The 15,747-nt window shown below is 28.7% G+C and overlaps 1 protein-coding gene across 1 annotated transcript; it reads right to left on the reverse strand.

The window, feature by feature from the left end:
- Positions 1–10,709: 10,709 nt before the first annotated feature.
- Positions 10,710–13,969, reverse strand: LOC123227020 (ethylene-responsive transcription factor ERF113-like). The gene is made up of 2 exons (XM_044651629.1): positions 13,327–13,969; positions 10,710–11,726 (listed from the first exon to the last, which is right to left on the reverse strand). The coding sequence occupies exons 1-2, from the start codon at positions 13,445–13,447 to the stop codon at positions 11,161–11,163; spliced, it is 687 nt and encodes a 228-aa protein (XP_044507564.1). The 5' UTR covers positions 13,448–13,969; the 3' UTR covers positions 10,710–11,160.
- Between the last annotated feature and the right edge of the window lie 1,778 nt (positions 13,970–15,747).

Here is a 15,747-nt window from a genome sequence, read left to right on the forward strand (position 1 = left end):
AATCATGTCTTTCTATTTGATATAATTGTCTTAGGCACCCTAGGCAACCTGATAATCTTTCTCACATGTAGCTTTCCTAACTAATTTGTAATTATGGTATCCTTAATAGGTAGAAAATGTGTTGTCTTAGTTAATTTGTCAACTATAACCCAAAGTGCATTATAACCACTATAAACCCTTAGAAATGCAATAACAAAATCCATAAAAATGCTCCCATTTCCACTCAAACACACTTAAAGGTTGTAATAGTCTTAACGATGTCTAGTGCTCAACCTTAACTTGTTAACAGGTGACACACTTAGTTACATGCTCATTCATATCTTTCTTCATACCCAGCCACTAGAAGCTCCTTTTCAAATCTTGATACATCATTACACCGCCTGGATGGATAATGTAAAAAGAATTGAAAGCCTCTACAAGAATTCTCTACCTCAATTCATCAACTAGTGGAACACATACTCTACCTCTAAACTTAATAACACCTTCAATAATATGAAAACCTACTTCAAGACTATTCTAAACTCTCTAGACTTTCTGCTCACACTCGTCATCATCTAATTGAGTTGTTCTGATCTCTTCCATCAACTTGGACTTGATCTCTAACTTGACTAGAACCCTAATCACAAACTCAATTTACTCTCAGTCTATGTCTATTTGAATATCTCTTTGAACCATAAACTGTGATAGAAAACCTTCTTGCTGAGGGCATCTCTTACTACATGTATTTCCAGGTTCAACTCTTCATGCATTCTAGAATAAATATGTAGTATTTACAATTTACATTCAATCCATCAGATTTAGTTTAACATATAGGTTACATTAATATGCACTTAAAATGCATATTTATCATATACAACCTACACATTTTACAACATTAGTTTAGTTATAATGGACAATAATGAAATCTAGAAATTTTAATCAAAGCTATGGTATTTGTAAATTTAACAGGTCACATATAATGTTGATCACAATAATGAAATCAATACAGTACATTTGCTTACCCTAAATGCAATTAAGATAAGCAAATCACATTAATCTAATTTTCAATTTTAGAAGTAGTGATTTGATCATTATATAGTGAAGGGTAAATTGGTAATTCATATTTAATTACAAAATTACTATATTAAATTAATAATTTAAATTGGAGGGCATTTTAGTCATTTCACTAAAAAGGTAAGATAGTTATTTAAACCTTAAACTAATAGAAGTCATTCACAGAATTGTATTATAGGTGAGACTTTAGATATTTGAAAAGTTACGTGCGTTAGTTTGGCAATGCACAAACTTTCACGCACATAACTTTGGGTGGAAATAAGTCTTGCGGCCTATTAATACCTTTAATCACATAAAAAAAATTATCAAACCCCCCCTAATCGCATAAAAAACTTGGAAAAAACACTTAGTGTTGAACCATTATGTGACCTACAGTAAATTTTTAAACCCTGAGAACTACATAACATGACTTAGGGCACAAAGACCCTTTATTTTAATTAGTTTTCTTAATTCTTTTCATGTTGTTTCTTTGATTTATACATCTTTGAATTTTGAAAACCATTTACCAACATAAAATATCATATATTACACCATTTATTTAAACACCCATAACAATACATTAACAGTAAACCAACATAATAGCAATACACAATCTTATGTTTCATTAGACATCAACACAATCTAAAGTTAAGATCCATTTTAACTCATGGATTTAATGATCATTCTTCTTTGATTTCTAGTATTTAGTATAATAAATTATAAATGAGATGAGAGTTAGAGATTGACTGGGTTGAGGAGTTTAGTTTAGGATTGGAGTGTTAGGGATGAAAGGAAAACTGTATTTGATTAAATTAATTGGTTAAAAAGGTATAGGGGTAAGGTTGTTGGTTATATTTGAAAAAAGAAACCCTAATTTGTAATTGTTTTAATTAAATTTGTTGCTAAGAGCTCAAATATATTTTTTTTCTTTGTATGTTTGTGTGAACACGTGTGGAGACTTGCAATCATAATTAAGAGGGCCTATGAACCCAATTATATAATGACTATTTAATAATGTTATGGGCTACTTTAATCTTCTTATATATTAAGTATAAATCATTATCATCTAGAATTAATTAAATTAGCACTACGAAATTAAAAATATATATATCATAAGCACGCTTTGACATGTTATATAGAAAAATATGATTTCACTTTTGACATGATGTAGTTTAGCAATTGTAGATAATTTTGTCCTAATATTCTTGATCAGTATTGCAGAAGAAAAAAAAAAAGTGCTTTAAGCGTGAATCTTTATGAAAGCCTTAAAAAGAAAACCAATAAATTAACTTTAACTCGAACTAAGGAAAAATAATTTCTTTAATTTTTTTCACAAATAAAATATATTATGTGATAAAAATAGAATGTTAATTACATATTATTAAAGTAGATAAACTTATTCATATGATTCTATAACTTTTATATATTCATTTGAAAATTAACATTTTCTCGAAGAAAGTTTTAAATGTATGTTTTGGTAAGAGATAAACATATTAGCTTTATGCACCCACGAGGGGAAAAGGACTATTTCTCACTCAAATTTTAGGTCATTTTTAAACCTATACCTACGGGAGATGAAAATCCCTATTTCTACTCATAAACAAACTTCTGTTAATTTTTTGTATTAAAAGGAGGGGATAAAATAGTTATCTTACTGTTTATATTAAAAAGTTATAAAGTTTATTACTTTTCACCTCCTTTAGATTTTAGAAACTAACATTTCACCTATACCTAAAGTTTTTAAACTTTGAAAAGTAACATTTTCACCCTCAAACCTAGGGTCTTCATTTTTTTCAAAATGCAGCCGCCCCTTATAACTTTCAAAAATAGTAGTTTTATCCACATTTTTCAACTTTATCTTCCGACGTTGTCTCATGCCTCCTATTTCTCTTGGTGCGATGGCGGTGGTGCAATGAAGTAATCTTCATCTCCTTGTCGCAACACTGTGTGACGAAGAGGTCTCTTTTCGTCGCTCCACCCAGATGATGAAGGATGATGCTTCGTCATCCTTTATCGCTCGTCGTGTCGTCTAGACGCAATGATGTTGTCCTTAGTCTATTCTTCTATATCTAGACGATGCTAATCTGAGCGACACTTTATCATCCTTTGTAGTTAGAGATGAGAGATCGATGGAATGCGTCGATCGTCGATGGTGGTCGGAGAAGGAAGCAAACCCTAAGGATGAAATCTAAACTTTTCAAACTTTAAGAATGAGTTGAGATGTTAGTTTTTAAAAGTTAGAGGAGGGAAATGGTGAAATTTTAAAGTTTTAAGGTTTATAATTAAAATGATGATTTTATCCCTGTCTCAAATTGAAAATTTGGACGACAGTTTGGTCATGGATGAGAATAGAGGTTTTTCATCTCCTGTGAATGTAGATTTGAGAAGAACCTAAAAATTGGGTGGGAAATAGTCCTTTTCCCACCCACGAGAATGGTATAGCCACCCAAACTCATAGTTTTTTATTTTAAAATTTTATGTATAAATATAATTTATTTTTATTGAAACTTTATCTTTCTATAATTTGACACTTATAATTTGTTAATCTTTATCTTTAACCTTTCGATTGTAATTACATATATACATATAATCCATATATCTCGTAATAAGAACTATGTTTATACATCATTAAATCTTAATAATAAAACACATATAAGCATCAGAGCATTTAGACTAAAGAGAGAGCTAACTAGGTTGTTCATATGTAAATTTAGTATGAATTATGCATACTTGCCGTTAGATTCAATATACTAGAGTGAAATGATATCCTGTAACCAACATTTAATTGGGTATATTAATGATTGTGATATGCAAACTATGAACAATTAATTATGATCACATTTTTGTTTTCTAATTATGTGTATACGTATCATGTACTTGACATCTGATAGACCTCTTTTTGCCCTTACATTATTTTGTTTTGAAATGATAAACACACTCTTATCATTGGTATATGTGTCAATATTGTTCTTACTGGAGCTGGGTATTTAAATCAACTTGCTTCTCCATTTTGAATAACTTGAATATTTTTACAATTTCAGTATTGATTTCGTTGAGCTTGATCAGGTTATATTCATGGTATTTGCAATTATGATAAATTAATATAAAAAAAAAAGAAAAATCCCTAATGACATAGTGATGGTGAAATAGAAATACATATGAATGTACAAGAGTTTTAACATTTTCATACAATCGAGACAATGACAAGAGGGGGAATATGTTAAAATTTGTAGCGTGTTTGTGTTTGATGGCATAAAGCAAGTGTAGAGGGCGGTGGAAGGGCGGTGTGTACTTGTCTCAATCATTACACAAGTGGCCGTGGCCGTGGCCAACTTTCACTCCCAACCATGCGCAACAATCAATCCTCATCATTCCTGTCCTACTTTCAACTTCTAACATCCATCTAAATTTAAACAAATAATTAACTGTGTATATCAAAAAAATAAACGTGTCAGATTTAATTTAAAAAAACCTAAAATAAATTAATTAAAATTTTTAGTAGAAGCATTAACCCTTTTAACATCCTCATATTAATATAATCGAGATATGAAAAATATATATTATTTTATTTAAATTAAATTAAATTAATATAGTATATGGTATAAATCTAATACTGTATCAGAATTATTTTGATAAAAATAAATCATATTTGGATGTCCTAGCTAAAGATTTAGTGTGTATATCTAACAATTTAACACTGTTGGGATTTTTTTTTCTTTTAGAATTTCAGTAAGGGATTTATATATTTTAAGTGGGTTTTCTAAGTAATATTACATATATATATTTTTTTATATTAATTAATAATTATGTGTGAGACTATAGAGCGCATGATCTCAACTATAATAAAAGAAATATTGATGATTAAAAGCAAATAAATTATGAAAATGTATAGTGTAGTGTGGATGGTAATTGATACCAAATCTTGTGAGATCAAGACTAGTTAATGTGGTGAGTTATATGATTAATAATTGAATATGAGATAAACTGGTTATTATATTATTATATTATTAAAAAGTTGGAGGATGTTTTCATATTTCTTTTTAAATATTTATTATAAATAAGCAGATTTTTAATAATACTGTTTAATATTTCATTGTATTATTAAATGTATTTTATATTATATTAGGTTTATTGTTCTCTCTTATCTTACCTTCTTTTGATTCTAATAAATAAAAAAGTTATTTTTTAAATTAGTAAATAATTATATTTTTATACCATTAATTTAAAAAAATTATTTTGATAAAAAAGACAAGTAATTTAATTTACTCTATTTAAAATCTATTGGGTTGGGATTGTAAAGTCAAGTCTATCTGACTGGAGCGTCACATCATTCCCTGCAAACAAGCAAAAATTGAATTGAAGTGGGGTAAATCATAATTGTACTTGAGAGTAAGGCCAGCCTTATAGCCGCAAAATTTGACATAAAATTAGGAGAAACCAAAAGGGTCCAAAATTAAGGTCATAAATCATTTATAAAAAAAATCCCCAAAATCAAGCAACCACTCTCTTTCACTGTTTCACGTTCATGCATGCTTCTCTTCGTTGAACTTCGTGCTCCATGTCAGTCTTCACGCGGCTTACGTTACTTGTAAGCTTTAAAAAAATAAAAAAAAATCAAAAGACAAAATCATTTGTTCATACACTAAATTTTCGATGAAACAGATATATATTATATAAATATATATATATATATTATATATAAATATTATTAATTATAATATTGTTGTTAAGTCTAAAATCTAAATTTTGAAATTGGACTTCATTGGTAGTGTTTCTTGAACGGGAACAGATACTATTTTAACTAGGGTACCAAGCCTATCTGCCCCTATAAAACAACCCACCCTAATAGGTTTTTTTTACATTATAATATTATATATTATATATTTTATTGTAAAATAATTTTTTTAAAATAAAATAATAGAATTTTTTTAATTAATATATTATCATTTTTAAAAAAATCATAAATTTTTTAAATTTTTTAAAATTTTTTATATGTATATTTATCATATTATCTTTTTTTTTTAATGTATTAATTTACATTAGTAATATGTATTATATTAAAAAATACATATTATATTATATAATACATTTATTATATCGAATTAATATGATATATTTTAAAATGTATATATTTTTTTACTTATATTATATTATATCATCAATATTTATCATATATAATAAAATATTGCTATAAGTACCCAAATGCAGCTACTTTAAAATTGAAAAAAAAAACATAGATTTTAAAAGTAGCAATAAATATATATATTTTTATTATTTAAAAGATATTTATAATATATTTTTAAAACTAAAAAGTATCTGTTAATTGATGAATGAAAATCATATAAATATTAGATTGTATATAGATAATATTTATGTATAAACTTTCTTATTTTAAGGTGATGGAATTCTTTTAAATTAAAATAAAATTAAATAAATTAAAAAAATTGTTACCCATTTAGAGTTATTTCAATAGTTTGTAAGAAATAATTAATTATTTTTTAGCTAAGTCTAGATTTATAATTTGATATGGACCCAATTAACAATTTCTAAAACTTCGATTGTATCTGTTTTATTACTTACACAATTTATGTTTTAAAAACTTCTACTAAATTATATTTCCACTAAATGATATTAATGTTTTTAATTAATTAATATGATATTAACACTAAGGATAACCCATTAAAAACTTATGAAGCTATGATTTTTCTCATTTGATGATTGTATCTAAAACTGCCTTTGTAAACATTTTGAACTATCTATATTAACATATTTTCATATGTTTTTATGTGTAGCTTGTATAAAAGTTAGTGTAAAATGAGAAAATAATAGTTTTCTGAAGTTTTTTTAACTGCAAAACAATTTTTTAGATTTTTCAAAAAATATGTAAATAACTAAACAAATCTTTTGATCTTTTAAGGATTTTGGAGATTTCTTCCTACTTGTTGATTTACTTTTAAGCAAGTGGGAAAAGGTTTTCAATAGCTTGTGCATGCGTATTACTTGAAAAAGGTTTCGCGATCCCACAAATCTACCACAAAATAAAATAAGACCCACTAAGAACAAAAGTTTTCAAGAACTTAATCGATCTATTTGTTTTATTTTTCTCATGAGATTTGTTCTATTACGGCACCATCATTTCTCATCTCACTTAATTATTTCATCAACTTTAATCAAAGTGTATTATACTGATTTTAATTTATCATTAAACTTTGCCAGTATCATGAATGCAAAAAAGATAAAACTCTTGATTTTGATTGAGTTTATTTAAAATTACTCTCTAATTTACATGCCATGAGTAGCTTCCAGTTTCTTTTATTAAGAGGCAATTCAATAGAAATATTAGTATACAATAAGAGCAATGCTACATGTTATCATAAGAAGATACATAACTTAGAATACAAATTTCGACATATTTCTAAAAATGTGTATCATTATTACACAATAGCTTTGTGCCCCGAAAAGTGTTCTTAGGATCCTTCATTTGGTAAATTTGATGTCATCATAACCTAAGGTTTGTTAGAAATAATCTATGACATAATGAGAAAGTGTGATTTGTTTTAGAGCATTTTAAAAGTTACCACTATGGGAGATATGAAGACATTTAGACACTCTTTATTCTCCATGTCTTTCTTATTCTTCACTTATTAGTGAGAAGTTGATTTTTCTCCATTATGGCATCCAAGATTTTTCTCAACCTGAGAAAAGTTTACTTGGTGAAATGTGATTTATGAATAGGGATAGATTTGATTGAAAAGGGATCATTGATGCCACATCAAAATTTTCTTTTATAACTTGGTTGAGGTGAGGCCACATTTGATATTTCATTTGACCATATATGAGACCTAAGTCTCATGGATGATTATGTCACATAAGACAATGATTATGACATGTAAATGTTGTAGTCCTGAATACAATTAATAAGAAATTCGAGTCAAGAGAATGAGTGCTAAACCAAACGCCTTTGTTGACAAATAACAAACGCACTAAGCAAAACTCACATGCAAACCGCACTGACTCAATAATACTTCCAAGTTTTATTAGATTGCAAAGTTACACAAGTTTCATATGAATCCTTTGTTTATATAGAAAGAGCTATAACCTGACAACTGTTGACAATTGTCATTCTATATCTCTACCGTTGACAGACTCACCTGAAAACGACTTTTCCAAACTCCTCTGTCGTCGGATTGTTTATTTCTTTAAGAACTCAAAAGTTTTCTGTCCAACCATTAAGACAGTTCCCTTATCGAAACACCCACGCTTCTTTTTGTTTAAACTACAGAAATTCTTCCTCTGCTGGATGGAACGACACCGCACCACGTAAGCCTTGCACGCACTATTTCATTAAACAGCCAAAACTTACCATTTTTTGCAATGTTGGTTTAACATTTACCATATATTCAAATGGGAAATAAATTGTTCCACTGTGTAATTACGGTATAATGAGAAAATAATATGAAAAAAGAAAAAGAAAGGAAAGATAGGATAAATATAAGGGGCTGAAGGAGATGTATAGATAAAAACGAAAAAAAAAAAAGATAATATTTTACATTAGTATAACTTGGAATATCTAAATAGGGATTCAAATCAGTAATAAGATATTTTGATATTTTAATTTATTACTAATTACATGCGTTCAAAGTACATCAGATGCAAGAGAGGATTTTTTTTTTTTCCATTAAATTGAAGGGTAGATGACAATTTCTCACCCAAGGTTTGATGAAATCATAGTTCCTATCATTTAAATTTCAAAGGAAAAATCTTTTTCCACCCATATATTAAATTTGTTAAAAATTCTGTTAAATTTTTTATAAAATTGTTGAAAAAATAAAAATGTCCTCAAATTAAATAAAACTTTACTCCTAAAATTTTATTAAATAATTTTGTACCCCTTAGTTATATTAATTTAAACTAAAGTTATAAAAAAATTTTACAAGTATATACATGAGTGTCAATGATATATAATCGTATATTTGGGTGATGAATTTTTATTTTTTAAAATGTTAGGGATTTAATAAAGTTTTTTTTTTTTTGGTTTTGGAAATTCAAAAAAATAATTTTTTTTTGAAATTTTTAATGTTCAAAATATCTCTTGGTAGTTTAAAAATGATTGTTATACCCTCAAGAAATTAGACATAATACAACAAATTAGGAGTGTATATATCATTTAACAAACTATTAGGGTTATAAATATATTTTTAAAATGCATCATGTGAATATAATAATTTTTTAAATATGATGAGAAAATTATCAATTTGCTCCTTTTGAGTTTAAAAAAATGCATTTAGATCCCAATATTGTTCGCTGCTCAATCTGGTATAGGTGTTATTGTAGTATTTTAAACCTCCGAAATAAAATAATAATTAATTACACCCTTGTTATAATATTTGGACAAAATGAGATAAATACATTTAGTTCTTAAAACTAACCCTCATCTCTGATTAAATTGGTGAGAAAATAAAATTTTTAAACTTAAAAGGATAAGAATAAGACTCTATATCAACCCTTCGGTGGGCAAGAGTTATTTGGCCTTAATTGAACACATAAATAAGTTTGTTTTGGCCTTATAAAAAAAAAAAAAAAAATTCTGAAGCCGTGATATCGCCTTCAGGAATGGCGGGAGACAAAAAGTAAAAATAAAAATTTGACAATTTTGCAGAAAGACAAACATCTTACAATAAATTATAAATGACATGTAGTGTGTACATGTGCACCCATGTGACCTTTAGACACTTAAAATTGGCAGCCTACTGTGCTTTTGACGTTGAGAGCTAAGAGAAGACTGGTTGAGAAGATCTCTTATTTTGGCTCAAAGTTAAGTTAAAACGATGACTTTGTGCCATTTTTCTAATGCTTTCAACCAAAGTTAGGTTACCGCCTTTTGAAATTAGATACATAAAAAAATTAAAGAAAGAAGCCTCTATATAATTGTCTAATAAAAAAATATATGGATTTAGGACGATTGATCGAGGACTTATAATTTGGTTATAGTACATGAAAGGTAATAGAAAAAGTTCAAGTTACAATTGAGTGTAGCATATTCCGGATTAATTATCTCTCCTAAGAAAGCGAAAACAAAGATAGTGTCAATTAGCATGTCAATCTAACAAAATTATATAACACATGTTGTCTCACTTAAGAATTATTTGAAATTGAAGGATAGAAATAAAGAAAGTCTTTTAACTCTGCTTTAATCCAATAAAAGCTTATAGTTATGCATGCTTGTCTCCACTAACAATTAATTTAAGTTGAAATTTCATTGAAGATCCACCATCCCATTAGATCAATGTATTATGATTTTAATTTTCGACAACTCCATGGGTAATTGTTAGATTGGTAATGTCTTGTAAACATTCTAGTAATACAATTTATACTTCATCATTCTATTGGAAATTGGCTTATTAAAAGATCAATAGCCCAAAATAACAATTAGCAGCTACCATGTTATAAGTTTCTTCCTCTTAACTGAATCTATGACCTTCATTAGCAGTAGGTAACATTATTGATATGATTATATTATAACATGAATATTTTATTTTTCATTTTTAAGAAATTAAATGGACAGCATAAAAGTCTTGTACAAATGTAATTGAATGACAAAGTAGAAGTATATATTAATATGTTTTACTTCACTGCTTCACTTGTTTAAAGATAGGTTCGCAAAACATATACCATACTTAAATCATAAGATGACAAGTAGAATAGATTTTGCAGAAGAAGATACAAAGAGAGAAACTCAATTCTCTAACTCATTTAGAGTTTACACGTCTCGTTAGAAGATGCTCCTTAGGCCAATTACTACAAATATATATTTCGCCTAGGCATATATGCATCAAAAAACCAGAACTAGCTCGACTAGCTTTCCAAAATTGTTTAAAAAATACTTGGAAATGGCTTGCTCATGCTGTTGTGGTCGATTCTGCTGCAACTCTTTCTTCTAACTTGAAAGGAATAATCGAAATTGACGTCAAAGGCTGCTCATCTAGATTGAAATCTAGTTGAGTCATTATAAAGAGGTTCCGTGTCATATGTCACATATGCATTCATTTTAAAAACTACCCACATGGGTTAAAAAAAAATGTATATATGATGAAGATTTTATTAAATAGACGCACAGAGAACATGGTACTACCCATTTGAGTCATCAAATTCCTTCCTATGATCATCATGAATATCTTCAAAATTTGATGAAAATCTCATAAGCTCCTGTTGCTGCTGGTGATGTGATGAGCTGGTGGAAGAAGATAACGTTGAAGAAGAATGAGGTGAGAAACCTTCCTGATTAAAGAGACTTGAAGTGTAATAATTAAAACTAGCATCATCGCTTGAAAGAATTTGAGCATATTGAAGCAAGTCGGGATAAACTTCTTGGTGAATTGGAGGAGGAGGAGGAGGATTATTAATCATTGGTGGCCTTACATTTTGGTCATTAAAAGACCTAGTGTTTGAAGAAGAATCTCCACCCATTAAATAGAAAAACTCAGGCATTCCTTGAACTCTTTCAGGGAAATTAAGTTTAGCCTTGGTTCCTTTAAATTTGAGGGCTGCTCTATCATATGCCATGGCTGCATCCTCAGCAGTCTCGAATGTGCCGAGCCACACTCGAGCTGCCTTTTTAGGATCTCGAATTTCAGCCGCCCATTTGCCCCAAGGTCTTTGTCTAACCCCTCTGTAATGTCTCTTCCTTGTTGTTCCTTCACAAAAATCATACAAATATACAAGATGAAGATAAATAGCACAAAACATGAAGCAATAAAGATATTAAAAGTGTAGTTTAATTGTGATCCAAATATAATTTTAAAAAAAATAAGATACAATTAAAAAAACATTGTAGCGATGGATAATGAATGATATGATAATGGATTAAGAAAGGGTTTATGCATGAGTAGGAGGATATAGAAAAAATTGTTATTTCATGCAAAAGTTAGCACTCTTAATTGCTTGCCATGCACGAACGAGTGAGGAAGCTTATAGTGGGACACCAGTGGCCCTATATTCACTAATATGAAATAACATGCTATCAGAAGTAATTAATTTTAAGTTCCAAAACAGCTTTCGGCAACACTTTCCTTTATTTATGGGGCCATTTTGCTAAAACAAAATTAATTTAAAAAGTAAGTTACGCCCCAAAGCAACTTATAATTTATGGAATTAAATGTTTAAACTGTCCTTTTGGTCAGTTCAGATGCATTCTATTTTCCTTTTTTCTTTTTCAGCATGCGATTGAAAAAAAAAAATGGAGATTTTCAAATGAGACCCCACTCAATATTACTCAATTCTAGGTCCAAAACAATTGTAGCATGATAAACTCAGTATTATTTTAAAAGCTATATATGATAAATATTGTCATACAAATAAAATTAACACCACAACATTATTGGAAGTGCATCCAAATGATTTGGTATTACGGTGGTAAAATTTAGAGAAATAAATTAAATAAGAATATCTATGTATATATAAGAAGATATAAAGTACCAATTTAACTAGGGAGGATAGTGTAATACATAAATTCTAAGTAATGTTTAGCAAAATTAATGATATTAGTTGAATTTTGGGAGTTCTAGAAGGGAAAAGTAGGATGAAGTTTAAATCCTCTAAGAAACTTGGCCATCATCTTTTTTAAAGCAAGAAAATGTGATTGGATTGGAAATAAGAAGATAAGGTTTGAATGCCAAAAACGGGAACAAATGGAATGATTGAAATGCTATTAAAGCATACCAGAAGAAATGTTCCAGAAAAAGATTGATAATTTGGTACCAAACCAATAAAAAAACACGAAAAAAAAATAAAAAATATGAATAAAAGTAGGTGTTATCTTGCCAAAAATTAGACAAAATACAAGGATAGATATAGATATCGTGCCTAGAAATGGTACGAACAATTACACTTTAGAGAGAGATGATTCTTTACGCAAGCTTAATTACAAATACATTGAATTTGGCAATGCCTTGACATTTGACTCTTTTGTCTTCCCTTGCATCTCAACCTAAACATTTAAAACCATCATCATAATTCTTTTAATCCAAACAAAAAATATATATATATATATTTAAAAAGAAAAAGGGACCTTGGATGGGATAAACCACGAGAAAACTTTGACTACATAACTCATCTAATAAACTTTGACATTTTAGGCCTATGTATTGTCCAATAATTATCTATTTCCGTATGTTCCTCCAATAAAATTCTAAATCCGGTTACTAGCAACAGTGTTAGCACATGTATATATTTCTGAATGCCAGTGAAAAGTAAGAGTGTAATTATATGGGAAAGTGTGAGAGTTGTATAAAATACCTTGATCTTGAGCTGGTTGGGGCAAATCTGAAGAAACTGTTGAAGGGTTGGATTGCACCATGTTTGACTGGTCATCGGTGGTGCCAATGACTTGAGTTAGAGCAGAAACCATGGCTGACATATCAGTCTCTGACCAAGAAGATTCATAAGAAGGAAGCTCTTGATGTTTCTCTTTATCTTCTGATGCTTCCGATGGAAGTGGGCGCTTTCCATGCCTTCGATCCACCCTTTTAAACTTGTAAAAAATGCAATAATCGATCAATTATGTAGTGAGGATAGAGTAGAAGTTGAAGAAGATGTAGGAATTGTAAGAAGAAATATTTGTCAAAAGGATTGGGAGATTTGAGAATAAGGAATCAAAATCAGGAAGAAATGTTGATTCTATAGGAAATTAATTAGAAGAAGAGATCGAGGGCGTAGAAGAGGAAAAATAGGGTTTGGGTTAAAGGATTTTATGGATGGATCGGTTTGAGTTTATCTCCTGTTTTTGGTGGCATGTGATGAAAATTTTGTAGCGAAATGCTCAGCTTACAGACTAGTGGATGAGCTTCTCATCCATCCGATTGTTGCTTTGGACATGTGTGGAAGGATAATAAAATATTGAAAAATAGAAAAGGAATTCAATGATAATAATAATAATAGAAGAAAAGAAAAAGATGAAAAGCATATTGTACAAGTTATAACTATATATGTTTTATCCTCTACACTTTCTCAAACTTTTTGGTACAAGTTTGCCAAGGGGATGACCTGTAAGATAGGTTGGCACCAAGTGAATAATAATAATACGCATTTTGATTGTTTCCATATATGAAAAATTGGGTTCTTTCCGTATATGAATTTATTTGAGTTTGATTGATTTTTTATTTATATTATTTTAACATATTTCTTTAATTATATTAATTACTTTTAGCTTATTAATATTTTTTTTTCCAAAACAGGCTTTTTTTTTTTTTTTAAATTTTCAGTTAAGATCTATTTTGTATTATATTGAATCTTCTTATATTTCTATAAATTTTATATATATGAGAAATTCTATAGTATTATGGTGATATCTTATTAAGTAAAGTATGAGAATGCTGCTACAGATGTCCTCCTCCTTACTTTCAAGCCCCACTTCTAGGTTATTATATCAAATTGTTTTAGCATTTGTAAATGTCTTTATAGACCCTACCTACTTGCAAAAACAATATTCTACTTATATTTTCAAAAATTTTATGCAATTGTTTGAATGAAATGTTTAGATATTAGATCTATTTACATGTTGTAAGATTGATAGTTAAGAAATCTTAATTCATTAAACTAACAATTTTTTACAAGAGCAAATTACATTTTTGCTTCCAAAGTTTGGCCTAGAAAAACTTTTCCACAGTTTTGCACCTAAAATCAAACTTATTTTTTTAAAAATTAATGGTGTAAAGAAAAAATAGCAATTTTATTATCCATAAATATTAAAAAAATTAAAAACCCTTCACATATTAGACCAAGATGTTTTAAACATGAGAGTTAGGCCTATTTATAAATTTGAAAATCTACAATTTAGTTTTTGTAAATATTCAGAAACCCTCGCCTTTGTCGTTAGTGGCTATCGATTGGAATCTCACCTCACTGTCAACTCACCATCTTCACCACCTATATACTAGAACATTTCCATCCACTCCACCTCATGGGAAGTCATCAAAAAAGTTGACATTGTCAAATTTTATCAATGAACCGATGGTGTTAACAATTTGAGATGAAATATGATGACTTCACACAATTAGATTTCGTCGATGACGATAAGATTTAGGGTTGAAGTCATGGAATGATTTTTTTGGTGAAGGTGTCAACATTGTCAGATTTCTTGGACAAGATTTTCAATTACTATATATCAGAAAGAAAAAGAGTTTGATTGAAAAAAAAGAGAGTAAAAGTGAAAAGAAAAAAAAAGAACTAGGTATCATACAAATTTGATATCCATAAGGTGAATCGAAGAGGGAGAATGATTATTTCATATTTTTACTATACCAAAACGATAAGTTTCTATTTTTAAAATAAAAAATAACAAAATTGATCACATTTATTCCATTTTTTTTCGTCTATTTTAACATATATTTGAGCAAGTTTATCCATTTAATTTTTAATATTAATTATAGTTATAATTATTATATTATTTTTCTTTTTTATCTTTTTTTTTCTTATTTTCCCACAATTTTGTCTTCTTCATTTTTTCTTTTATTTCTCGTCTCATCACCGGCTTTGTCTTCTTCATCTTCATCCAGCTTGTTCTCCATCTTCCCACATCTTCTTCCCCACCAACGCCAACTCTTTCACCACCACCAAAGCCAATAATACCCACACATTACCACCATCACCGCCACCAACGCCTACCACGCCACTCGCCAACTCCCTCTTCTCCATTAAACCCACCAATATTGTTGAACC

This window comes from Mangifera indica, chromosome 10, assembly GCF_011075055.1.
Source record: "Mangifera indica cultivar Alphonso chromosome 10, CATAS_Mindica_2.1, whole genome shotgun sequence".
In the NCBI taxonomy this organism is placed as follows: Eukaryota; Viridiplantae; Streptophyta; class Magnoliopsida; order Sapindales; family Anacardiaceae; genus Mangifera; species Mangifera indica.